This window comes from Notechis scutatus, chromosome 1 (assembly GCF_049901735.1).
Source record: "Notechis scutatus isolate UNSWTSFEM ecotype Mainland chromosome 1, rNotScu1.2, whole genome shotgun sequence".
Taxonomy (NCBI): domain Eukaryota; kingdom Metazoa; phylum Chordata; class Lepidosauria; order Squamata; family Elapidae; genus Notechis; species Notechis scutatus.
In genome coordinates this window covers 17,499,743-17,526,081 of record NC_142009.1, presented here as the reverse complement: position 1 = coordinate 17,526,081, position 26,339 = coordinate 17,499,743, and the positions used below count along the sequence as shown (strand labels likewise).

The following is a 26,339-nucleotide window of genomic DNA, read 5'->3' as shown; positions in this document are numbered from 1 at the left end:
CTTTGCTTCCATTTATCTCACTGCTATATCTCCCCATGTGCCCCTTATCTAGGTCATCATAAAATGCAACAATGCAACTTCGTTAGAAAGGACAAAAGCCATTTAGTCAAAAAGCCATACAGTCAAACAGAGGAATATTTCTCCACCTATTAAATCTGTTGGCAGAAATGTAATATATTCATATTTTATTAATGATGTTAAAGTTTTCATGTATAACTGCCTAAATCATGCAATAATTAATGGTTTTTAATGTATACAAATAGTAAATGTCTCTGTAGGATCTCAGAGTCCCAGCAGCTCAAACTCTACACGAAGTCCTGTAAGCAACTCTAAAGTTCCAGAGATTGAAGTTACTGTAGATGAAGGTATGGAATTCACCCAATTATTTCCCCTTAGGGATAACTTTGGGATTATGTAGGAAATAAGTCCACTTGGAAATTTTTATCAGAACACAGCTCAAAATTGCCTGGGTATTTTGTTGAAACTTTGAAAAAAAAAATCATTCTTGGAACCAGTGTTCTGTGATGATCTTGGAGAATTTAAAATGATCCATTTCAATTGTGAAACTTCACATTTTAACAATCAAACATTCTGAATATCACTGCTTAAAACAAATAACTTTGTTTCAACGGAGGCTCAGAATTCATAGAATGCGTGTTCGTTACTGTAAATTTTGAAAACCAAAAGTTTGCTAGAAGATTGACATGTTTTGCCTTCTCTTGGAGAGCAGTTTCCAAATCTTGCTGAATCTTACCATACCAAGAGAGTTTTCTTATATAGTTCTTAATTTCCCATATGTATATTGGAATAGTGGCTTACTGAAATATTTTTAAATTGGGAATTGTATTTCTGGATTCTTGGGCAGTGAGCTTTGGAGAAAGCCTTAAAAAAGGTTAAGGAACCAAAACAGGTATTTTCTTTTCCTATCATGTAATTAGCTTGCAGTTGATGGGGCATTGCAGCCTTAAAAGGAGTTACTTAAATAGCTGTTTTTGCTTTTTAAATATGTGTCTTATTATTTAATTGCAACCACTGTGAGAATAATTTAAGGTAGATTGCCTCTTGTGATGTATCTTTTACATTCTCAGATGAAGGTATGTTATGCAGACTAGGCTTTTAGAAACACACTGGAAATTTTGACTGCATATTCAGGATTTCAATTTCATATGAAATTGAAACTTAAAGCTACTTCTAAAATGGAATGTATTTGTTATGTTCCTATATACCGTATAGGTCCTGCTAATAGGGTATCAACCTCAGATGTTAGAACTAATCCTCAAACTAATGGATCCAATACAGGCTTTAAGCCAAGAGGAAGAGAGTTTTCTTTTGGTAAGTTCATAAGGAAATTTTCTTTTACGTTAAATTAAGCTTCTTAATTTTATTAGAATTAGTAATTAGAAGATGGGATATTTACATGTCTATAGTTTTTGCATTAATACATTCTATATATCTTCAGCTATCCATTCTAGTTTGCTGCTCAGTAAATCCGATGTTGGTTGTTTCTCGATAGTAAAAAACCTTTGACATTTCAAGGTTTGTAGCCAAAATGTTAAATCAGTGAGAGAACAACACTAATAAGCAGTGTAATTTTATTGCATATTATGTGTTCTGAAATCTGTCAGAAACTTGTTCTGAAGAAATCCAACTGAGTAATGAGGAAAACAAAAATATAATAGGATTGAATAGTGATGGCGAACCTTTTCGCCACGAAGTGGTCAAACTGGAACGTGTGCGCATGCACGCGTGCCAGAGTGCTGGAAGCTGAAAATCAGCTGGCCGGTGCACATGCCCACCTAGCCAGCTGGTCTTTGCGTGTGCTGGAGCGCCAGAAACCTGAAAACCAGCTGGCGCATGCATGCCGGAAACCAGAAGACCAACTGGCAACAGTGCGCGTGTCCACAAAGAGTGCTCTGTGTGCCACCTCTGGCACACGTGCCATAGATTCGCCATCACAGGAATAAAATAATTTCCATTATATTTTGACAGAGGCCTGGAATGCCAAGATTACTGATTTGAAACAGAAAGTTGAAAATCTTTTTAATGAAAAATGTGGTAAGTGCTTTTTATCTCATTAAATATAATATGCTTAGCATTTTAGAAAATTTTATTAGGAAAATAATTAAATTCAGTAAAGCATCAACTAGGTAAGCAATTGAATTCCCATTTTCTGAAATGTTTGCCTGAATAAAATGGACTTAATGATGTAGAAAACAAAATTGAACACGCCCCAAATATTCCTTATGGAAGGAGTTCTCTATTGCTAAGAATGCTCTGTCTCTTATTCCATCGAGTCTAACCACACAATGGTTATATGCATTCATAATTCTGCAGCCTGATTCTCAAAGAATTAAATCTGTATTTGGCTATGTCACTTCACATTGCAGATAAGAATTCTCATTAGATAATATCCGCAAATCATTTCTTTCCACTTACATTTACTACTTAAAACATTACTGTTATAAAAAAATTATATGCTTAAATAAATAGAAGAAAAAAAACCAAAAATGTTCAGAAAAAAAGGGACAACAGACCAAAACATACTTAGATGGCTCAGTCTTGAAACAGAGCCCATACACTGCAGCATATATGCAGAAACTCTACAACAGTTTGTGTTACAGCACTTTAAAACTTCCTGACTTTAGTGTAATATAAGAGTCCACTGACTATAATCCATAAAGAATATTTAATTCCTTAATAACAGAATAATATTACCAATCTTCTGAAATTAAAAAAAGACATTTTGATTCCAAGAATGCCTATTGCTGCAAATTGTCTTATTTCAAAATAATAGCTGAAGTTTTAAAAAGTAAATATATTTTGCCTGTGTGCAATGTGCCTACCTTGAGTTTGGCATAGAAATACCGTATTTGCCGGTGTATAAGACGACTGGGCGTATAAGACGACCCCCCAACATTTCCACTCAAAATATAGAGTTTGTTATATACTAGCCGTATAAGACTACCCCTCTTCCACACACCTTCCACTTTTGCACTTTTTTTTTTTTTGATGCACTTTTCTGCTTTGGACAATTTTGAAATGAGCTAATCCAATTTTGAACCAAGAATATGCAAATAGCTATGGAGTTTAGAAATGAGTTTTAAAATATTTTTCATTGCTTACCATTAAGCGTAAAATATGTTGTAAATAAAATGAGAACACAGGAAACGTTCTCTTCTCAATACAGCTGATCTCTCTCTCTCTCTCTCTCTCTCACACACACACACACACACCAAAAACCCGGACACTGAAAAGGCTGCCAAGGAACAGTATATTCAATGCCTTCTCTTTAATCAAGAAACAAGGAATTCCTTAGAATCTTTTTTTTTCCCCAAGTGGCCCTCTTTAAAAAAAAAAAATGGAGGTAACACTTTCATTCAAAAAGTCTTCCAGTATCTGGAGTCGCTCAGACATATTGAAGTGAGGCAGGAGAGTAAGTGAAATTTGAAATGATCCAGCTACCGTTTTCTTCCTCCCGCCCGAAGGCCATTATCTCCACGTCAAAACGAACGAGGGAGGCAAAGAAGCCAAACACGCTAAAAGGATCTCTTTATTTTCCTACACAAGGTCACACCTACTTTTCCGCATTCAAAGGACAACCTCTCCTCACCACCACCACACACACACACACACCCCAATACCCGCAAACAATGTTCTGGGCATTAATCACCATTGCTACATTAACCTGGTAAATTTATACCCTGCCTCCCCCAGTGTTGCTTTGACAGCAGGATTTCACACAGCGGGGTGCTCGCCGCTCTCTTCTCCGCTCTCCCACCGTTCGCACATGTTGGAAGCACCGTAAAACCTGATAACCCACCCGGGGCTCCCCATCCTTAACCTACAGCCGCCCGCATGCAAAACCTGCGTGCAAAAGAAAAAAAGAAAAAGAAAAGTACGCCGCACGTGAGGATCTTCGAATCCTCTCCTCCCCACACTGCTAAGGAAGGAAGAGGGGGAAGGTTGCGCAGAGCGCGTGGCGAGTGACACCCGCCACACACACACACACACACACACCGCTCCCCCAGCCTCCCTCCCGGCTGCAACTCAAGCTCGAAGTGGGAGTCGAAGTCCTCCCGGCGTATAAGACGACCCCCACTTGGAGGCATGTTTTTCAGGGCAAAAAGTCGTCTTATACGCCGGCAAATACGGTACTTTGTGGTGGATGAATCATATCTTTAATTCGAGCATTATTATTCTGCTCTTAGTTGAAATAATTCTGAAATTGCTTGATGAAACATTCCTTAATTCACCCATTTTGACTCAAACCTACCAAACAGATGTGAAAACCCTATTAAATGAAAAACAAATCACTCACACATATTATTCTATTCTAGGGGAAGCTCTTGGACTGACAGAACCTGTTAAAGTTCCTTTTGCGCTTTTTGAATCTTATCCTGAAGATTTTTACGTTGAAGGCCTTCCTGAGGGAGTGCCATTCCGTCGCCCATCCACTTTTGGCATTCCAAGATTGGAAAAAATCCTCCGAAACAAAGCTAAGATAAAATTTATCATTAAAAAGTAAGCCAGATGAGTGGCCTTTCTATAAAAGTTAAATAAAGATGGGATTCAGATAAGTCAGTTACAGGATTTCTTAAAAGTTGTATTTTAATATATGAAGGATTGAACCTTAGGCCTTCCTAAGAGAGCAGAACTGTCCAAATAATCAAGTAATATTGAATTATACTCCTCGAAGAAATTCAATTTTACAAGTATGTGAACATTTACTTCCTTATTTTTTATTAGAAATAGTTGATTATTTAATTAATTATTAATTATTTTTCTCCGGTTAATACATGCTGTATATAATTAGCAATATAGTAAATTGACTGAGTGGCATGCTTGCCTCCTACTCAGAAGGTTGAGAGTTCAGTTTTAGGTAGCAGACACATTTCTTTCCTAAGAAACACAAAAAAACTATCTGCTATGAACTCTATGTGGTGTCAGGAAGGGCGTCCGACTAGTAAATGCTCGGCTCCAACCAGTCTCTCTGACTCTACTCTGAATTAAGGGATTTGAGGGTTTTAAAAAGGGAGGATAGTAAATTGACAGCAGGCTGCAAATTGAGTGTCACGTTACTGATACTGTAATCTTGTTGGATGGTGATGGTGACTAGAACCAGTCTCTTTGGCCATTCTTGCAACCAGTTAGATCTTCTGGAACTCCCATGGGACTCTTTTTCCAGGCCTGGAGTTAGGATCTTTGAGTAGTCCCTGCCAATTGTTTTCCTGGATATTATTCATTTGGCTTTTGTGCTTTAATGCAAAGGGAAGTAAGCAAATAATAATAATAATTCCATCTCTCCCTTCTTTATGGAATCATGCAATTTTCATTTGTTTCTGAATTCAGAAATGGTCTGGCTCCAGGGGATACTCTTAGTTTCATTAAAATTAAATAAAAACATTGGCTTTGTGCATTCCTCCACATCCTGGTAATCCCAAATGTGTTGGATTCCAATCCACAATACAATTGTCTGTAGGGTTTCAGTTGGGGGAGTCCCAACTCTGATGATGGGCTTCACATTGGAGAACACTAGATGACATGAAATTTTTTTTGTCTAATCTGTCTTTATTTCTTCAGCATGTCATTCTCCCCCCTTTTTTTGAGAGAGAGAGAGAGGAATAACCCCTTTCTGGTTACTTCTTGCTATAATATAATTAGAATTCAATCTCTGTTTTTGAAACACCACAAAAAACGCCTCTATGCATAGCATTTGGGTGAAATTACAATGAAAGTCTCTGTTTAGGATGCCCATAGAGCAGTTGAAATATTCCCTGTGTTTTGCTTTAGTCTTTGGCTCAAGGGTTACCTGACATTTCTGAGCTTCAACGAATGGGACAGGGTTTAAAAGGAAATGGGAATGAGGCAATAATTATCCTTGCTACCCTGTGATCAAATTTAATATTCCACTCTTGTGACACTTACATTGAGCTGCTTGTAATTTCTTTGCCCTTGCTTGTTGATTTTATTTCTTTATTTTCTTATGCCAAATCTTAACTGTGTTTCTTGGCAGGCCAGAAATGTTTGAGGCAGCAATTAAAGAAAATGCTACTGCTATTCCATGTCCTCAAAGTGAGTTTCACTTCTGCTTTGGCAGTAATTCTTTTGCATCAAAAATTCACAGCTATGTTGTTTCTTCTCAGGAACTGGGTGTTCTTAAAGAGTGATACAGATAAATCTACAGTTTTTGGAAGAGTCCCTAGAATTTGTTAGAGACTTTGGGCCAATCTTATTTCCAATCCCAGGTGGTGCATGAGTTAGAATGGTAATTGGAACCAGAATTTCTGTTGCTAAGCGATTGGTCAGAGCATGATATTAGGTGACCACATCACTTGGTAAGAACAATCCAGCAGTCCCTATTGTCATCATTAACCAAGGCAAGCAATCGCCCCAATCTAAGCCTCTCCCGGTTTGGTCTCTCCCAGCCATGACTCTTGGTAAAGTAAGGGACTGCCTTCAACTCCACCCCCCCACCCCCACCTGTCTCCCTCCATCTCTGCCGAGGTAGCTGCTGCCTATATCCAGCCTTCTTCCCAAGGCCCCGTGGTCTTGTCCAAATCGTATGTAGCTTTCTCATGAAGCTTTGAGAGACTGCATGTGATTTGGACAAGCTTGCACATGGTCTTGGGAAGAAGGCTTGGCATGGCCAGGAGCTGCCTCTTGAAGAGTCCAGCTGGACATGCCTTATTAGCAATGGAAGGAAGAAGATGGCAACGGTCAGCTGGAAGGTAGCAGGTCCACCAGAGCCCAAGACCATAGAGATGGCACAGTATAGACTAGAGGAAGTGCCCCTCCATTTGTAAATACAAGTGGGATGCCAAGCACTTGAGTTTTGATTATGTGACTTTGGGACATCACTACCATTTGTTCAGCACTGCTGAACTACAGCAGTTCAGCACTTCTGTAATTTTGAATGGTCATCAAATGAATGATGGTTAAGTGAGGACTACTTCTATATCATGTGAGAGGCCCCCAGATTTGATACTGATCTCCGCATCCATTAAGTAATATCTCCGTTTCCTGTGTACCGTGGTGTTCTCTCTGCAAAATTTCAGTAGATCAGCATGAAAACTGGGAGTGGGCACTGCATATCTGAGCCAACTAGTAACATTTCAGTTAGATTCTTGATCCAAAATGGATCTGCAGCTGCAGGGGAATAGTTTCAACATCAGCTGTGGTTTACTGACATTTTGCTTCATTAATTATTTATCCAGATCTCCAGCTGTCAATCTGTATGCTGGTCTGTATTTCCGTTCTAGTGCTTTTAACAATCAAAAAGTGCAGATCTCTGCAGCACTTTCACCCTTTTGTAGTAGGAAACAAGTTTTAATCTAGTTCTAGTTACAGCTGTCATCTTTCATCTGTGCAATCTAACTCTTGCGTAGTCAGTCGTTCTCTGGTTTATTCTTTTCACTGTGCAGTTTCATTATTAAAAATGAGAATAGCGTTTATTTGAGAGGTTTCGAGCTAACATTTTACCTCTGCATCTTTTCTAAGGAAGAACCAGCTTATGTAATACTGTGATAAATGCTGTAAGTGTGCCTGATCCAGTGGTGAACACAGCTGCTGGAGTAGAAGACCTTAACATCATTCAGGTGACAATACCAGGTACTCTGTCCACTTCCTATAACAGAGGTATTTAAAGCTGTTGAGTAACACTTTTTAAATTCATTTTACATTTTTGTTCTAACTCAAAAGCACCAACACTTTTAAAAAAAGAGGTAAGGGCAATTAATAGTATTTAGAACATTATTTTCCTTTGGACATAAAATAGACTCGTGTGCTTTAGGCTAACGATGAATAAAGGTTCTACCCAATGGGCACTCAACAGAATCAGCTACTAGCAACAGTTTAACTTGGGTCTCCTTTTTTACATTGGTACTAAAAAAAAATGGACTTACAACAGATGGCCGAAATTACAGCCATTGCAATGCCCCCATGGGCATGTGATTAAAATTTGATGCACCAACTCCCCAGCTGCTTATCCCCCCCCCCCCCAAAAAAAAGACACCCCCCCACACACAGAGTCTATGCCCTTTTGGTTGCCTGCATCCTGACTTGTGGGAGGGCAAGCAATCCCAGAAACACACTTGCCATTCCCCAGCAAGTGCCAGCAAGCATTCATTCACCCAATTGCCTTATTGTCCCAATCCCCCACTGGCAAGCAACCAGTAAGCATTTTGTTCAGTCCTGAGCCTGCCCCAGCAAGCATTCATTCACTCACTCAGCTGTCTTCTCTTCCTGTCCCCCACATTAATCTTTTACCTTTTGGAGCTGGCTGCAGCCAAAGCAGAAGTGGTTCACTACCCACTGTTTCCTTTTCAGACCCACCTTCATCTACAAACATTTCCTATATGTGTGACTAAAGCTGTGCCGGGTTACAAAGGTTTACATTACCTTTGCTGACTCCTTTTCGAGCCCACGTTCTCCCAGCAAATGTTCCCTACACGTGTCTAAAGCTGTGCTGGGTTAGAGAGCTGCCTCTCATAGGAAACATTTGTGGCAGAATCTGGGTCCAAAAAGGTGACAGCACAGCCAGGGATCCACTTCTGCTTTGGCGCAGCTGGATGCAAAAGGTGAAAGGCTGGTGTGGGGAACTGGAGTGGTGTGCTTCTATTTTTCGTCTTGCTGGGTGCAAAAGGCGAACAATTGATGTAGGAAACTGGGAGAGAAATAACCGCTCCTGTTTAGATGCCCGGTTCAATGTTCATTGGAACACTCTGTCTGCAGGCAAACTTTAGGAGAGGGACAAATTATTTTTATTTTTTGTTTTGGGTGTTGGTATATGTATGTCAGGGATTGGTTGGAAATTAAAGTTGAGATGTTTCGTTTGAGGGCATCTTTGTGTTTTCATTGTTATAAGGACACTTAAGACTTAAGCTTACCTGTTTGCTCTGATTTCCATTGCAAAACTGCAAGGCATCTGTCAGTAATTTTCAGTGCTTTCCAACTGGATCTTTGCAAAGCTTGGGGATTCTTGGGGGATTACAAGTTACTGTTCTCTAAACCAGAATTTAGCAGTTATGCCTGTACAAGAATTGCCTTGGGCTCAAGAATTCCGCCTCCTCTCTTCCTATGTAACTAATAGAAATTCCAAAGCTTTTCTTCTCATTTTACTTATCCACAGTTTGCTGTTGTCTGCAGCTAAAGATTTACTCAGTTGCAATATCTTCAGGAATTGATTTGGAATCCAGTCATATGAAATAATCAAACAAAAAATGAATTCCTTTTGGGATATCTTTTTTTTTTTTTAATAAAGTTTTATTTGGGTTTTCACACATACAAAATACAAGTAAAACATCTTTTTTGAAAATAGCATGGTCCCGGGTTGAACTTCTTTATACAGACACAAAACTCAATTTCATGCTCCTTTTTGTGTTCTATTCCATATCTTATACTATTCTACATTTTCTATATAGTTTTTCCCCTCTTTTATTTTTCTCAATTTTATTTTGATTATCTCATCTCAATTCAAATCATTATATTTATACTTTTGTCTGTTCTGTTTCAATTTCATATTATCTTTTCTCATTAAACAAATTTTCTCCTGTAGTTACTAATTGGAGTATGACACCTTTATATCTTTTAATTACATCCATTCAACTCTTATTTAAACTTCAATATAAGGTTATGACTTTCAATATAATACATAACTTCCAATCGAATTCTGCTTGGTACATTCTTATAATACACACTATATTCTTTTTAAAAAAAGGATTATAAATATATGTAATTATAAACCCTGATTCCATTCCAATTCAGTTCTATCATTAATAATCATTAAAATCTTAACATCTTTAACATTTCTTTTCAATTAAATATCATACTTCCTTAAAGACACGTATAATCTCCATAATTAATTTTTCCCTTGTTTCTTTTGGGATATCTTTTTAAGGGCCTACAAACCAGCAGCCATGAGCAAGAAATCAGTCACTACCTTAGTAATGTAGCATAGTTGAGCAGTGAAGAGGATATGTTCTGTGCTTCTGGTCTTCCTTCTCTATATTTCTTCAAGCCCCAAAGAACAAATCAGCTGGGCCAGGATTAAAGCACCATCCACTTCCAGGAGATAGAACAACCCCAAATAGTTCCCCTTAAACTGATCATTAGGTTGTCTTAAATCTTTAAAAGTCATTTAAAAAAACAACCATACAAATAAATACAGTAATTGCGTCTTTACATTTTGCAGATGATGATGAGAGAACTTCCAAAGTAGAGAAGGCCCGGCAGCTGAGAGAGCAAGTGAATGATCTCTTCAGTCGAAAATTTGGTAATTTGTGCGTTTCCTCTTCAGAAAGTCAAAACAATTGTCTTCTCGGCCTTTGAATCCATCGTTTCGCTGAAACAGAAAACAATCTTCACCATTTTTGAAGTTCAAACAAAGGGGAGATCTATAAACAAACAAGAATTTAATTCTTGTGTTTTGTTTTAAGCAGCTGTGGATCCATGTCCTAGTTATAGTAGCAATTGGTTTTAGAGTGGGTTAGGCGGATTTATGTGGGATCAGGTGTATTTCTTATCAGAATCACTGCACAAAATGGCAGGTGGGTCTGTGCTTGAAACTACTGAGGAAATGTCCCAAAGGTGCTTTTCCAAGAGGCACTGGGACTTTCTGGTTTTTTCTTTGAAGATACTTTACTTCTCGTCCAAGAAGCTTCTTCAGCTTCTTGGATGAGAAGCAAAACATCTTCAAAAAAAAACCCAGAAAGTCCCAGTGCCTCTTGGAAAAGCACCTTTGGGACAACCATGACCTGGATGACTGAGAATCTCTATAGACATTTACTGATAAAATGGAGGATGACAATGAAACTACAGATGAAACATTGACTAGAATGAGAGGCATTCAGGATTGCTTGATGCATCTATGAGGAACTGTATGCAGTGGTAAAATGAGCTGCTACATGAGAAATTCTAGCACTAAGTTTTTAACTTAATGTTAGAATAAGTAAGAGCAAACACATGGTTTAAAAGGAGAATTTACTTAGAACAGGGTCACACTTTCTTCCCTTCCCCTCACAAAACTGGTGCTCACAGCCAGCTGCCTTCTAGTTCAAGGCCCAACCATTTAAACCCCACTTGCTCATGACTCCCCACTACAATGAATCCTACCTCCAGAGTCAGAGCTACCCACCAGGAAGCACCTGCTGCTACTGTGGCAGCTCAGGGTTCTTGCTCTCTTTTGCAATGATTTCCCCATCCCAATTTTTTCTATTATTAACTTGGTTACTTTTAACACTTTTGAAATCAAAAGTAAAGCTGAAGCACTAGTATCAAAATAATTTTAAGAATGTAGCTAAGTTTTTAAAAGAAATCCTATCCTATCCCAGGCTGCATAGAATAACAGAGAAAACAGCCACACATCTCCAGCAGAAATATTATCACAACACAAATAGAAAATGAAGATTAAAGGCTTTAGGGAATAAAAAGGAATAGACCTGGGATTAAGAAAAAAGCACCAGGTAAAAAGCACTTTGGAGAGGATATGCTAAAGATAGGGAACTGTTTCCCTAGCAGCCATTGGCCATACCAAACAGAGCAGGACCTCCATCTGACAGTCATATCTGGCACAGGAGAAGAAAATCCTTCAGTGTAAGATACAGCGTTGTTTGACACAAAGTGTGCATTTTGAGATTTTGATCTTTCATAATGGTAAGCTTTGATAACTACATTTTTAAAAGCAACTGTTCCTCTAAACAAAAATAATAATTGCTGAGAAGCAAATAATAGGCAGAAGTTATTGCTTTCATTTCCTAGTCGTGAAGTTCAAAAACATCAACCATCTATTTGACTACATCTATTTGATTATTATGATAAAATTGATGTGTGCATGATAGATCTTATCAGGATTTAATTTTTTTTAAATTATGAATAGGTCATTTGAGGTTTTCTTAACGCCACACTATTACTATTACTACCTTGAATGAACAAATCAACATGTAATTAAATATTTGGTTCCTTGTTATATGTAAAAAAAATAGTCATTTGAAGTTTTTTCTCACAATACTATTCTTTCTCATAAGTACTATGCAGTTATATTCCAAATAGGTTGTTTGTTCCTCGTGCATTTTCATCATCTTTTTCCCAAGGAATATGTATCTCTGAACCCAGAACCGTTCACTCGCCATCTTTGATAAGCTCCCTTTCCTCTTCTGTAGGGGAAGCCATTGGTATGGGATACCCTGTGAAAGTCCCATACCGAAAAATCACTGTCAACCCTGGCTGTGTGGTGGTGGATGGAATGCCCCCTGGTGTATCTTTTAAAGCTCCCAGCTATCTTGAAATCAGTTCCATGAGGAAGATTCTGGATTCCGCGGAGTTTATTAAATTTACTGTTATTAGGTATGTGACTTTCAGCAGTATAGTATTTAGTGTAACCTACGTATTTTAATTGTATGTTGAAAGAAGCTGTTGTAGATCAGGATGTTGGACTGGGCCCACAGCATGCTCAGGGCTGGGAAAAGCCAGCAGTCTTCCCAGTGGCAGGCAGGGTCTTAAGAGAGCCCATCTTGTCGTCTTCTAGCCTCTGTTGTCCTCAGCAGCCCAGCCTTCTGCAGAACTCTTAAAAGAAGATGTGGTGACAGCATTGGCAATTGACCTAGGGAACGGATCACAGTCAAACAGTTCTAAGGAATTTTGAAAGATCAGGAGGGAAGTTCTCTAAATTGAGGCTTGGCCTGGAGACGAACAATTCTGTTTCTGCCTCTGACCTGTAGACATCTCTTCACATTCTTAGGCTGTACAGGTGGTCCTTGACTTACAACCATTAATTGAGTGACCATTTGAGGTTATAACGGCACTGATAAAAGTGACTTACACTTATGACTGTTGCAGCATCCCTACAGAGACCTGATCAAAATTCAGAGGCTTGGCACGTATTTAGGACAAGTGCAGTGTCCCAGGATTACAACCTACAGCCATTTTTGACCTTCCCAGAAGGCTTCTGACAAGCAAGTCAGTGCGTGTGGGGTGTGTGTGTGTGTGTGTGTGTGTGTGTGTGAACCAGATTCTCTTGATGACCATATGATTCATTTAACAAGTACAGTGTTTAGCTTAGCAACCGTGGCAAAAAGATCATAAAGTTGGGCACATTAAAAACTGCCTTGTTTAGCAGTAGAAATCCCAATCCCAATTGTGGTCATAAATTGAGGATGGTCTATAATTTCTAACCACTTTAAGTAGTGCAGAATGGGAAGATCAACTCTTCTTTGGTACAATGGTTAGAATGCTTTATAGCTATCAGGCTTTGTATAATCCATCTTGAAGAAGGGTTTGGCTGACAGCTTCTTCTCTCATCCCCACTTAAGACAAAGGAGAACTGATTTGAGGAGATATTTTCAGTATCAGAGATAAGTGTTGTCCTTGAGGTTTGCCCTGGGTAGAGACAGAAATAGAATTTTTGGAATGCTTGCAATCAAGGATGGAGTTAGCCAAGTTCTGGAATTCAAGTATGGTAAAAAAAAAGGGGGAGGGGGATAAATATAGGTATGGTATTAGGTGTTGAAAAGAACATGCAAAACTGAAAGAATTAAACAATTCAATAAAACAGGAAATTATTACTAGTTTGAACTGGGCGTGAAGATAGGGCTGTGTATTTTTTATGTTGAATATTTCTTATTGGACTTGCTGAATGGTTTAGGACTTACAGTATTGGTAGAGCACAGTTGAAGTTTCTAGATTCCATTAATTCAACTATTTGTTGCATTTATATTCCGCCTTTCCTCCAGGAGCTCAAGGCTGTCTACATTATCCCCCTTCAATTTTATACTTGCAACAACCCTGTAAGGTATGTTAGGCTAAAAGTCACCCAGGGTATTTTATGCCGGAGTAGAGATATGAACCTGGGTCTCCACATTCCTAATCCAACACACTAACCACTATTCCACACTGTGATTGGTGGCTGGGAATGAAAGAAGTTACAGTCAGACACATTTGGAGGGTATCAGGTTGAGGAAGCCTGCATTAAAGTAACACAAGAAGAAAATTGCACGGTTTTTGAAGATTAAGTGGGTTTATATTGGTTCTAAAATCAAACACTTAAAATGTTTCTTGGAAGTCATCAGTGGAAATTTGGATTAAAAAATTTATTTCTGAGAATTGAAATGTTGCATTGTTTTTCCAACAGACCATTCCCTGGACTTGTAATGAACAACCGTGAGTATTTCATTAACAAAATAAATCTTTATAAACATTTTATTAATTGCATTAACTCATCTCATTGTTGTACACTGCTCTGGGCAGTGTAGAAACAACTATGCATTCCTGTCATTTCTACAGTGAGTTTAGAGGTTTTTTTCCTGCTGGCTTACCCATTTTAAAAATAATCCATCATTGCCCAGATACAATACAGTACGTCACATAGCCATTCAGCAATATGCTGAAGGATAAATTTCTCAACAATTCTTTACCTGTAGTTGATTGTCATTTTGGTTTGGCTGCATCAGCATCCACAGTTCAACCCTACATATTATTTTATTTTAGTAAAATCTCTAATCCTCTGCAAACAGGCTTCTAAATTGTAGGTGGTTCAAATATACCCCAAAATGTTATTGCAGAAAAGGGAAGTGATTTTAATAAGCTCAGATTTTATACAGACAGCAACATTGTTCTGGTGTTTTTTCTTATCTGAACTGCCAAAACATTTTAACAGTTTGCACACTGAAACTGAATAAAATACTATATCTCTATGAATGACCCTCAGGTACTTCTGAGGAGCATTGCTTGATTAAAAGTTTGATTCTGGTCCTGTTTGTTCTAGAAATTACTGAAAAGGCAGAAGCAGAAGTCCCAGCAGTCACTGTGCCAGCTCCTGAACAGGTGATACAAGGTAAATGTTACAATTATGTTCATGGCTCAGTAATTACCAGCAGGATTTCCAAGGAAGCTTGTGCTCATCACGTTTCAAGTTTCATGTGCTAATAATTGTATTATTATGTTATGTTAATACAATGCATTCTAATTTTTATTTATGTTTGGAGGAGATGGCCCAACCCTCCATTGCAGCATTGTGGTAGAAGTAGAATGATGTAGTTTTAGATGTTCTTCTCCAAAAAAAAAAAAAAGGCTTTAAAGACTTCTGTATAGAGTGGAAACAGTCATTCAAAGGCTACAGTCATTGACAAAGCAGGTTGATAAAAGTTGGCTACCAGTATAGAATTAATACAAATATCTGCATGTATTTTCTTCTAGAGCCAGTTGAAGCAGACCAAATAGTACAAGTATCTGTGGAGGAAGGTAAGGATCTGTGATCTAATGAGAAGAAAACACTTGCTATTTGGATAAGTGTGTCATGTCCATGAAGCTAAAAATAAAGTTAAATCACTTTTACACCCTTTGTAAAGAATCTTGCTAGCTTTTCTAATTATGAATCAGTGACCATATAATCATACGTGGGTTGGGTGGTATCCTATTCTTAAATTGCAATGTGTCTTAGGTTCAGTGGGTTTTGTGAATCATATCCCATTCGTTGCTTTTCTTTCTTTTTTTAAACTACTTTTTTGGAGTTTATTACGATAACAGTATGAGCATCAGGGAAACTTAGCAGCCCATCTGTTTTGTTAATCTTTGGACAGATATAAGATCTCTGTATCTCTTGTTCTTCAATGTCCTTCGTGTTGTCTAAAAGCAGCCAAATATTCTTTGTCTCCACAGACTCAGTACAGACTGAAGAACACACTCAAATAAAGCAGGAGCCAGATCCAACGTGGTAGACCTGACTTGCATTAGGGTAAAGGACAGTCATACACAAAGCAGAGTGGTGGGTGGTATTCAGATACTTTTCTAGGTAGGAGATGGACTCCCCACTGTTGCTGTGAATGCAGAATCTATGATCTGACTTCCATTTATATTGGTCCTGTAACTATGTAGATCACTTAACTTGGCGGAGTCCCTCTTATCGTCTTTAAGTTGTGCTCCTTTTGTCCTTGGGCCACTTGCTAGTCCTCCTGAAACTTTAGAGCAATCTTCCACACCCCAATGCCCTCTGTATGTTTTGGATGACATCGTCTCTGCCCATTGGCTTTGCTGGCTGGGGCTGATGGGTGTTGCAGTCCCTGTCTGGAGGGCTTAAGATACCTAACAGGAACCAAGTTAAAGTGAATGAAATATGTACAGTATGCAAAAATAGCCATTATTTTCATAGGGCTTCTAGTAGCAGTTTATTTAACTTCAGTCTCTGCCATTTTGTTTTTTCCTCCTCAATCTCCAATCAAAAGCAAAAACATCAAGGCTTGAGAAGAGTTTGTGGGGATGACTCTGGCCTGTGTAATATAATTGTATGAGAGAAGTACCTTCTTTCTGTCCTGTCCTGAAGTCTATGGAGACTCTCAATCATCCAGGTCATGGCTGCCCCAGAGGTGCTTTTCAAAAGGCAACTGGGTTTTCTTTGAAAACGTTTTGCTTCTCATCTGAAAAAGCTTCTTGGGTGAGAAATGAAACGTTTTCAATGAAAAGACAAAGTCCAGTTGCCTTTTGAAAAGCACTTCTGGGATGTCCTGTCCTAACCTACCCCATTCCTCCCTTTCTTTCTTCCTAGACAGAAATCTCTACTTGGGTCAAAGGTCCTGGGACTTGTTACAAAACATTTTAAATCCCAGGCCTAATTGAGAAGAGCTCATGATGGTTACTTTTTTGCTTTTGCTCATAAAAATCAGCAGGGATTAGCAAATAAATAAATCTGCCTCCTAGGTGAATAAGCCCCTAGATGCATTTTGCCTTTTTTTTTTTTCCTTGAAGAAGGATGTCCACCATAGTTCAGATTAATTTAAACTAGGTGGGGGGAGTTGAAATTTGTCTGATTTTAATATCTCTTTCTCCTTTAATGGCTAATTGGATAATAGTATCTGTATATTTGAAATAATTTTTTCCTATATCTCTCAACTCATATGTTTTTAATAAATAAATAAAAACTGATTTCCTGAGCTGCGATTTCGTTTGAACGTACAAAGAGTATGATGGTGGGAATCCATATCATAATATGTCGGGAAGCTTGAGGCTGGGCTTCTTACAGGGATAATAAGGCCAGTGGTTGTGACCTGTCCTGCCCTCCGTCCCACAGATTCACCCCAAGGAAGGAAGTCCTGTGGCTTTTGTACAGTAGTAGGAACAGGTTTCATCAGGTCTCATGATTTCAACAGCCACCCAATCCAATCCAATAACCTTTTCAAGCCCCTCTTCAGCCAGCACCGATTCTTCTTTAGCCAACACAGGTGGCAAGAGACATGGCAAACTTTCCTACCCTGAAAATTCTGCAATATTGCAGTGATCTAGCCACAAGGTGACCAAGGCATGACTGACTGAAGGCTTCTGATCTTGGAAGTTGCACAATTGATTCATTAGACTTACAGGAAGCTGTACAAAAGCCACAGCTGCTACCTGCTCATCAAGCACGAGAAAACCCTAACCCTAACCCAAATTGCACACATCATTGTACTATTATTACATACAAGGTCAAAGATGGAATACACCCGTATCTGGGCAACACCCACAGACATTGGGTCTCAATAGGACTGAGTCGGAGATGGTTGCTCGCGTTATGTTTCTTCCATCTTCTGACCAATAACAATAGCAGTAGCAGTTACTTATATACCTCTTCACAGTGCTTCACAGCCCTCTCTAAGTGGTTTACAGAGTCAGCATATGGCCCCCAACAACCTGGGTCCTCATTTTACCAACCTCAGATGGAAGGTTGAGTTAACCTTGAACCTGGTGAGATCCGAACTGCCAAACTGCTGGCGGCCGGTGATCAGCAAAAGTAGCCTGCAATACTGCACTCTTAACCACTGCACCACCGAGGCTCTGAAGTTATGGCAGGAAAGGGCAGAAAACTGTTAGTTATTTGACTCCTGCCTGAGTCAGATTTCCTGCAAATCCAGGGGTAATTGAAATCTCCCATTGTCAGTATCACGCGCCTCTTTGAAAACGAGAAAGACCTCATCCGTATCTTCCACTCTTCCAGGCGATCTATTAAAACCGTCCCACAACAAATACTGTTTTTGTTTCTCTCCTATTCTTACCCAAACACACTCATTGGGATCAGCATGTTGTGATTAATGAACTTTGGTATAACTGTATCACTTCGTTAAAATTTAGAGGATCTCTGACTTGAGATCACCCTTTTACATTTTAAAAACTAAGGACAAATCCCCATTAATTGGAGAAAAAGAACCATATACGTTCAGAAAAAGTGTACAATATAACAACAACAAATGCACCTGAGGGCTTACCCTCCACCCTACCACAACTCAGGGGAGAACAGATTTTCAAAGACTTTTGAAACTTCTTCATGGAAGGAGCCCTGTGATATTCAGACGGCTGGGATCACAACAGACCACTCGCTTCCTAATCCTGATGGCTGATGCTGTATAGCAGGGACTTCAACTGCAGCTTTGCTGGCTGCAGAATTCTGGGAGTTGAAGTCCACAAGTCTTAAAGTTGCCACGGTTGGAGACCCCTGCTATATAGCACATTGCTTTTTTCAGTTCATTCTTTGCAATTGTGGAGCATTTGTTATATAGGTAATCCTCGACTTACAACCACAATTGGGGAGCATAATTTCCATTGCCAAGCAATTCAATGAGTAGTATCTAATTTTATAACCCCTTTGTCACAGTTAAAACAAATCCCTGCAGTTGTTAAATGAATTCTGCAATCATTAAGCAAATCTGGCTTCCCCCAGGAGTCGGCTGGGAAGGTTGGAAATGGCAATCACAGGATCTTGGGATGCTGCAATCATTGTAAATATATGCCAGTTACCAAGCACCCCATATTGATCATATGATTATAGGGATGCTTCAGTGGGCGTAAGTGCAAGGAACTGGTCATAAATCACTTTGTTCAGAGCTGTTGTAACTTTGCTCACCAAACAATGACTCTAAGTCAAGGACTTCCCATAGCTAAAAGTGTACAGCAACATGGCTGCTTTTCTTATTCTCCAGGCTGGCGAGCATTTTCTTTCCTCAAGCATTTCATTCTGACTTTTTCCTCTTTAATGGAGCCAAAATAAGATCTTTTCTGGTTTCACACCTGGCCTCTTGAGAGGCTGTATGTTAATTAAGCCTAGAATTTCCTCACATGCATTTGGCAAGTCACATCTTTGCATGTTTGTCGTTTGTGGTCAGAGCTGCTTTTTTTTTTTCCCTTTGTGTGTCTAATAAAAAATAATGAAGCACAAAAAGGTAAAAAGATTTAAAGTTTTGTTAGCCGCCACTTTCCAAAATTATACCAAGAAGGGGAAGTGGCTGCGCTAAAATGTTTTTCCTTTTCTCAGTTTCACTCTTAAAGCCAGGTGTTGGTGGGAGTCACAATAGAAGATTTTGGAAAGACCTGAAGGCTATTCAGAAGCAAGAGTGAGAAAAAGAAAGCTGAAACTCTCATACTTTGGCTGCCTAATGAGAAGGAAGGACTCAAGGCTGGGAAAGATTGAGGGGAATAGAAGAAGGGGACGACAAAGAATGAGGTGGCTAGATGGAGTCACTGAAGCAGTAGGCGTGAGCTTAAATGGACTCCAGAAGATGGTAGAGGACAGGAAGCCCTGGAGGAACGTCCATGGGGTCGCGATGGGTCGGACACAACTTCGCAACTAACAACAACAACAAAAAACTTTGATCTGATATTCTTGCTGTCTAGTCCTATGAGAATCTCATATAGTACAATTGTTCTCATATAGACCAATTTCCTTGTTGAATGTAGATTATAAGATTGTCACTACAGTATTAGCTGACAGGCTGAAGAAATGTGTTCTAGATGTTACATACACAGGCCAAACAGGCACACCAAGTTAAAATCTAAAAGAAAATTGGTATTAAATATATACTAATATACATTAATAATTGTCCATTAATATTTAAGCTAAATACACCATATCGCAATCTCTGCATGTCAGGAAGCAGAAGGAATGTTTTGTCACCTTGACGTGAGAATATGTGGTTTTCTAAGGAAAGATAGTGCTTCTTCATGCAATCTGTCTTGTTTATAAAAACAAAATTATCAGATGTTAAGTCTGAATTAACACTCGGTCCAGGTTGTTTCAGCTGCAAGAAATCAAAGCAGAACACACCTTTGTGTTGCCTGTAAGTGAGGAATAGTGACAGCAGCTTGATTTGGCAACTTGCAGAGCAGAGGAGGTATTCAGCAGGTTCTGACCAGTTCTGGATTACCGGTAGCGGAAATTTTAAGTAGTTCAGAGAACTGGCAAATCCCACCTCTGACTGGCCCCACCCCCATCTGCCTCCCGAGTCGCAGCTGATCGGCTGGGTCTTCTTTTGTTGCCCTGCACAGGAGAATGGAGCTGGAAAGCAGGTTAGTGGGGTGGGGAGGGAATGGGGATTTTACAGTATCCTTCCCCTGCCACGCCCACCAAGCCACGCCCACAGAACCAGTAGTAAAAACGTTTGAATCCCACCACTGATGCAGATCAATAAGGAAGACGCTGCAGCCATCACTTTTTGACTTCTTGTGTCTCACCAAGGTCAGTCTCATCTCCTGAAGAAAGGTTACTTTACTCAACCATTTTCACAGAAGCTTGTTTCAAAGCAAGCAATCCGCAAAACCTTATGCAACAATAGTGTCTCAGTTGTGGTGCAATAATTTATTCCATCCTGTTACAATAACCACACCTAGGTCACCAGAAGCAGAACTTCTGCAGGCACGTAGGCATGAGATGTTTTGTGGAATCCTGTCCACCGGCTTGTGTGTTTGGGAATGTGTAGAACCCAAGTACGAGAAAAGTAGACAAACAGAAGTGTGACACTAACAGAGTTACCCCCAAAACCTTAGACTGTCTACTATTGACCTCACCCCTTTTCTAAGAGGTCTATAGCACCAATGTGCCTACCATCCCATCCTATTGTTTCTTTTATTTTTCTTATATGTACCCAATTCATGTATTCATAACTATGTATATACTTATACCTATTATCTTGTAAGCGATTGACAAATCTAAATAAATCAATAAATAAACAAATAAACACTGGCAGTCTTCTAGTCCAAGCCCCTGCTCAAGCAGGAAACCCTACATTTCAGACAAACGGTTGTTCAATCTCTTCCTAAAATCCTCCAGTGTTGGAGCACCCACAACTTCTGGAGACAAGTCATTCAACTGATTAGTTGTTCTCACTGTTAGGAAATTTCTCTTTGATCATAAATTGGACCTCTCTGATAATCTTCCATCTGTTACTTCTTGTCCTGCTCTCAGGTGCTTTGAGAATAGGTCAACCCCTTCTCTGTGAAAGCCCCTCAAATATTGGAATACTACTATCATATCAACCCTAGACCTTCTCTTCATTAAGATGAGACATTCCAAGTTCCTTCAACCCATTTTGGTTTTAATCTCCAGTCCCCTAATCATCTTTGTTGCTCTTCTCTGCACTTTTTCTAGAATCTCCACATCTTTTTTGAATCTTGGTGACCAAAAACTGGACGCAGTATTCCAAGTGCGGTCTTACCAGTCCTGTATGAAGTGATACCAATAATTCATGTGATCTTAATATACAGGGCTTATGCTAGGAAATTGATCTTAAAACTCATGTAGAGTTTGAGGCTGTAGTAGAAGGTAGAATGAGGTCAGCACTTTACACAGTGCTTGCTAAACCTGAGTAAATTACCCAAAAATGGGCAAAAGTTATTGTTCTCCAGTTATGATTCACAAAACCCATTACCCAATCAATCACAACAGGGACATTTAAATTGACGTAAAATGTTTTACCTAGAATTTATCTATACTATATAGTGTTTCTGATAAATGGTTTCAGTAAGAAAGAGAAAAAAGTATTTTATTTCATATGGCATAGCAAAATGCAGCATATACCATTCACAGAAACAACATATAAAATGTGTATCAAAACAGTAGAGCAGTGAATTATTTTAAAAAACACACTATATGTGCGATTAATTAAATTATGAACCATAACAGATTATTCCCATAGATAAAAAAAAACTCTAGACTAGTGGTTCTCAGCCTATGGTCTGAGGGCCTCTGGGGGCCCCACGATGTCACAGAGGGTTCACGAAAGCTTGAAGAAATGTTACGATTTAAATAACAATAGCACTTAGACTTATATACCACTTCATAGTGCTTTACAGCCCTCTCTAAGCGGCTTATACAGTCAGCATCTTGACCCCAACAATTTTGGGGCTTCATTTTACCTACCCTGGAAGGATGGAAGGCTGAATCAACCTTGAGCCTGGTGGGATTTGAACTGCCAAATTTCAGGCAGCCGACAGCAGAAGTAGCCTGCAGCAGGGCTCGCCAACCTTTTGGACCTCAGGGACCACCAAACTCATAATTTTAAATCCCGCGGACCAGAGACCCTGGGGAAATCCCTCAAAAAGTCTGCAGGAAAATTCCCCACCCTGTTTTCCTACCGATCGATCATTCTTTATTTGGGATCGCAGGATGCCATCTCCAGCTCCGTTCTCGGAGAGAGAGAAAGAGACTTTTGGCTTCATGCAAGGAAAGCAGCAGAAGCAGCAGAAGTCTTTCTTTCTCTCCCCCAAACTCCACCAGAAATGAGTCTTTGTGAGACTTGTCGCACCTGTGCAGCACCTTGGAGGAGGATGATTTGCAGGGTGTCAAAGACTCATTTTTAGCGGAATTTGGGGGAGAGAAAGACAGACTTGCTGCTTTCCTTGCGTGCAGCCAAAAGCAGAAAAAGAAGTGGAAAGAAGGAGCCCAATGGCCAGGCAAGGCATGTGGGGTGAGTGGGGCAAGTTCCCCCCCCACCCTTTCTCCCCTCCCCTCACTACCTCGTGTTGTTCACAATGCAAGCGACATAAGCCTTGTGTTCCCACGGGCCATGTGGGTGGCGCAGCCTTGTGTTCCCGTGCAGCCTGGATTAATTGCTTTGGGGGGTGCTTTGTGGGGGTGACATTTCTCTGCAGACCACCAAAATTTTCTTGCGGACCACCAGTGGTCCCCAGCCCACTGGTTGGCAACCACTGGCCTGCAGTACTACACTCTAACCACTGCGCCACTGAGGCTCATCTGGAGTTAAGGCTGTTTTTAGCATGGAGGAGTGGAGAATGCAGTGTTGTGTCTGTCACTTTCCTTCACTAATAGTCCTAGTGGCTAAATGATTGATGATGTCATCCAAACCACCTGGAAACTCTGCTGTTGCTTTCCTGGTTCAGGATTCTGAACATCCACGATCCTTGTTGTTATATTGGACTTACATAAACTGCCTTTCAATGACCCAAGATCCTGGTTTTGTACAACACTGCAGAGCCTCTTTCAGGTTTGTTTCACTGGTTCTGCAAATAGGAAAAACCAGGGAGGAACCAAAAAAAAATTATATTGAAACTTACATTAAAATGCAGCCTCTTTCCCTTTATCCAGCAGTGGGAAATCTGCAACTTTTCAAACCCCACTGAATTTATAACTCCTAGCATTTTTCTATCTTGGCCATTTTTATTGAGGGCTGCTCAGCATTGTAGTTTAGCCCTATCTGGGCATACAGTTCTCAGCTTTATGTCACCCTAAATAAATTTAATCAGTGAGCCATGGATTCATGAAAGTGCTCCAACTTGTAGCACACCTTCCTGTAGATTTCCCCCCTCCTGTGACCAGTTCATACAAGAACTGTTTTTGCATAACATTATGGACCACTAGTTCCATTTTAATAAAACAGAACATGGGTGGTGTGTTAATACAGGTATTCCTCGTTTAGTGACCACTCAGTTATAACAGTGTTAAAAAAGCAACTTGGTGACCAATCCTCCCATTTATGACTTCCACAGATCTTCAAAGCAGAAGAAAGTTGAAACAAGAACATAAGGGTGGTTGCAGTTTCAATTAGTGACTGCTTTGCTTAACTGAGTTGCTGGTCCCAATTGCGGTCACGAAATGAGAACCCCCTGTATAAGCAGCCTGTACAGGTGAGTAAAGAAACCAGAATAGGGCTAATTTCCAAACCTGAAATTACTTTTACCGATCCTTCTCTTAGGATTTTTAGAAATGCTCATCTTAAACTCTTAGTTGGACACAATAAATAATCATCCCAAAGCTTAGATCATTTTTTTAAAAAAAGCCCTCCTCAGCCATCATAGCACGATCAAAGGGAATTGTCCATTAAAATACAAAACTAGTGGCGAATCTTTTAGCAGTTGGGATGGTGTTTTCTTCCAGTGATGTAACAATGCTTCGGAGTCATCAGACTAGGGTTTCTTTAGAAGGGAACATTGGGGAGGTTAACCTTTTTTATTTTCCTTTGAATTTCTTGGATGTGGAAAGCCTAAGCAAATATTGATCATAGTTGGCAGTGCAATTGATAGATGTTGTATTTCACTTACCGTATTATAGACAACTACAGAGAAAATGTAAAGGGTGTAGGATCTACACCTAGTCTAGTCTAATGAAAAGAAAGACTAGGGGTGACATGATAGCAGTGTTCCAATATCTCAGGGGCTGCCACAAAGAAGAGGGGGGTCAACCTATTCTCCAAGGCACCTGAGGGCAGGGCAAGAAGCAATGGATGGAAACTAACCAAGGAGAGAAGCAACCTAGAACTAAGAAGAAATTTCCTGACAGTTAGAACAATGAATCAGCAGAACAACTTGCCTCCAGAAGTTGTGAATGCTCCAACACTGGACATTTTTAAGAAGAGACTGGATAACCATTTGTCTGAAGTAGTGTAGGGTTTCCTGCCTGGGGAGGGTGTTGGACTAGGTGACCTACAAGGTTCCTGCTCCAACTCTGTTAATCTGAATCTGTAACAGCAAAACAAGCTGTCAACAGAAAAGGATCGTAGAAAGAAGCTTAAACCAACTCCACCTTAACTTCCTTTAAAAGATGCCCACAGAAGGGGAAAGAAAAAACACTGCCAGCCTTCCAAAATTCTGTTGTTGTTATACTTTATAAAAATAAAATAAAAACCAGGAGTTCTTCTGATGTCTGTTTCCTGATGTGTCCTACCTTCAAAGGCTGACATTTTTCCAGCCATCCTTTCACTTGGTATCAGTGTCCACTCACCGTGCAACTCTGGGTAGTTAACATCCAATTGAAAACAAGAACAAAATAATCAAAAATTCAAATGCATCCTATCTAAAGCAAAAGGCTTCAAAAAGAGGGCTTAGGGCAAGGAAGTCCAATTCTCGGCAACTTTTGCATGAGTGGCTGAGAAATTCTGGGAGTTGAAGTCCACAAGTCTTAAAGTTGCTAAGGTTAGTTGTCCCTGGTTTGGGCCATATATTAATTGGTGCCTAGAGTCCTTTATGTGAAATGAGCAGCTATTGCAAATTCATCAATCCATCAATCAGCCCCCAGGGGATAGGACATAAATTTCCTGCAACTCACAGGCTGAGAGATTACTGCAAGTCTATTTAACCCAAGACAGCATTCCCTAAACCATATTCTCCTCCCAGTGTGCAAGTTGAAAACAACCTGATGGCATAGAACCAAACAATCACAACATTGTGAGAAGACAATATCAGCAGGATGAGGTCAAAAAAGCCAAGATGGTTACCATATGTGCTACATGCTGCACTTGCTTCTTCTTCTGGCAGAGTGCATGTGAAGGCTTAAGCTAGGATTGGGAAGTCCAAGAATCACACGACTGTGACACATTGTTCTGTTTTTGTCCCTTTTCAAAATATTATGATTGCTATTAATATTATTATCACTTCCTTTAAGTACTAACCCATCCTCAGTGGGGAGATAGCAAAATCAACAAGAGGTCAGATGTGTCTCTGGGATTGAAGCACCACTCTATTTGCAGGTGCATGGAATGTTGACACACATACAAAAGAGGTGGGCCTTGGGCCATGACATCACACTCAACATCTTAGTAACTGTGAGAGGGATCTTTGAGTTTTAGTGGACAACCAGTTAAATATGAGTCAGCAGTGTGCAGCGGCAGCCAAAAAAGCCAGTGCAAACCTAAATGAATCACTACATTTATTAAGTGAATCCCAGGGTCGTTAATCAAATTTGGATTGCCCCATTGGATTTGCTTGTCAGAAGCCAACTGGAATGATTGCAACCATCGTAAATACAGGCCCGTTGCCAAGTGCTCAAATTTTGATTATGTGACTGTGGGGATATTGTGACAGTCATAAGTTATCTCTGTGAGGATCAGTCATAAGTCACTTTTTTTCACTGCCATAGTAACTTTGAACAGTTGCTAAACTAATGATTGTAAGACAAGGAGTGTTCCTGTCTTATATTAATATCCAGTCTAAGAGCTTTAAGAGGAGTACATGGGTTATCTCCTGTTATATAGGATGGATTGAGACAAAGTGCCAAGCAGAAACATCCACCAAGCTTCACGGCTGACAGTAGACTGAACCCTGAATGCTAATCATCATACCGCACTAGCCCAAAATATGGATATCTCATGACTGGCTGGGCA

The 26,339-nt window shown here is 39.7% G+C and overlaps 1 protein-coding gene across 25 annotated transcripts in view; it reads left to right on the top strand.

Moving 5' to 3' along the window:
• GTF2I (general transcription factor IIi) overlaps nucleotides 1-16,908 on the top strand; it is a 71,009-nt gene extending 54,101 nt beyond the window's left edge. For 13 of the 25 annotated variants that reach the window (XM_087942493.1, XM_087942803.1, XM_026672364.2 and 10 more), the window contains 12 exons: nucleotides 264-365; nucleotides 1,234-1,332; nucleotides 1,990-2,055; nucleotides 4,338-4,521; nucleotides 6,014-6,072; nucleotides 7,498-7,608; nucleotides 10,190-10,270; nucleotides 12,156-12,339; nucleotides 14,123-14,151; nucleotides 14,756-14,824; nucleotides 15,187-15,231; nucleotides 15,649-16,908. In XM_087942493.1, coding sequence (XP_087798619.1) covers nucleotides 264-365; nucleotides 1,234-1,332; nucleotides 1,990-2,055; nucleotides 4,338-4,521; nucleotides 6,014-6,072; nucleotides 7,498-7,608; nucleotides 10,190-10,270; nucleotides 12,156-12,339; nucleotides 14,123-14,151; nucleotides 14,756-14,824; nucleotides 15,187-15,231; nucleotides 15,649-15,707 — 1,088 coding nt within the window. In that variant the 3' untranslated portion in view covers nucleotides 15,708-16,908. The remainder of the gene's footprint in view (nucleotides 1-263; nucleotides 366-1,233; nucleotides 1,333-1,989; nucleotides 2,056-4,337; nucleotides 4,522-6,013; nucleotides 6,073-7,497; nucleotides 7,609-10,189; nucleotides 10,271-12,155; nucleotides 12,340-14,122; nucleotides 14,152-14,755; nucleotides 14,825-15,186; nucleotides 15,232-15,648) is intronic. The other 12 variants (XM_087942741.1, XM_087942593.1, XM_087942662.1 and 9 more) reach the window with 1 other exon arrangement.
• Nucleotides 16,909-26,339: the final 9,431 nt, after the last annotated feature.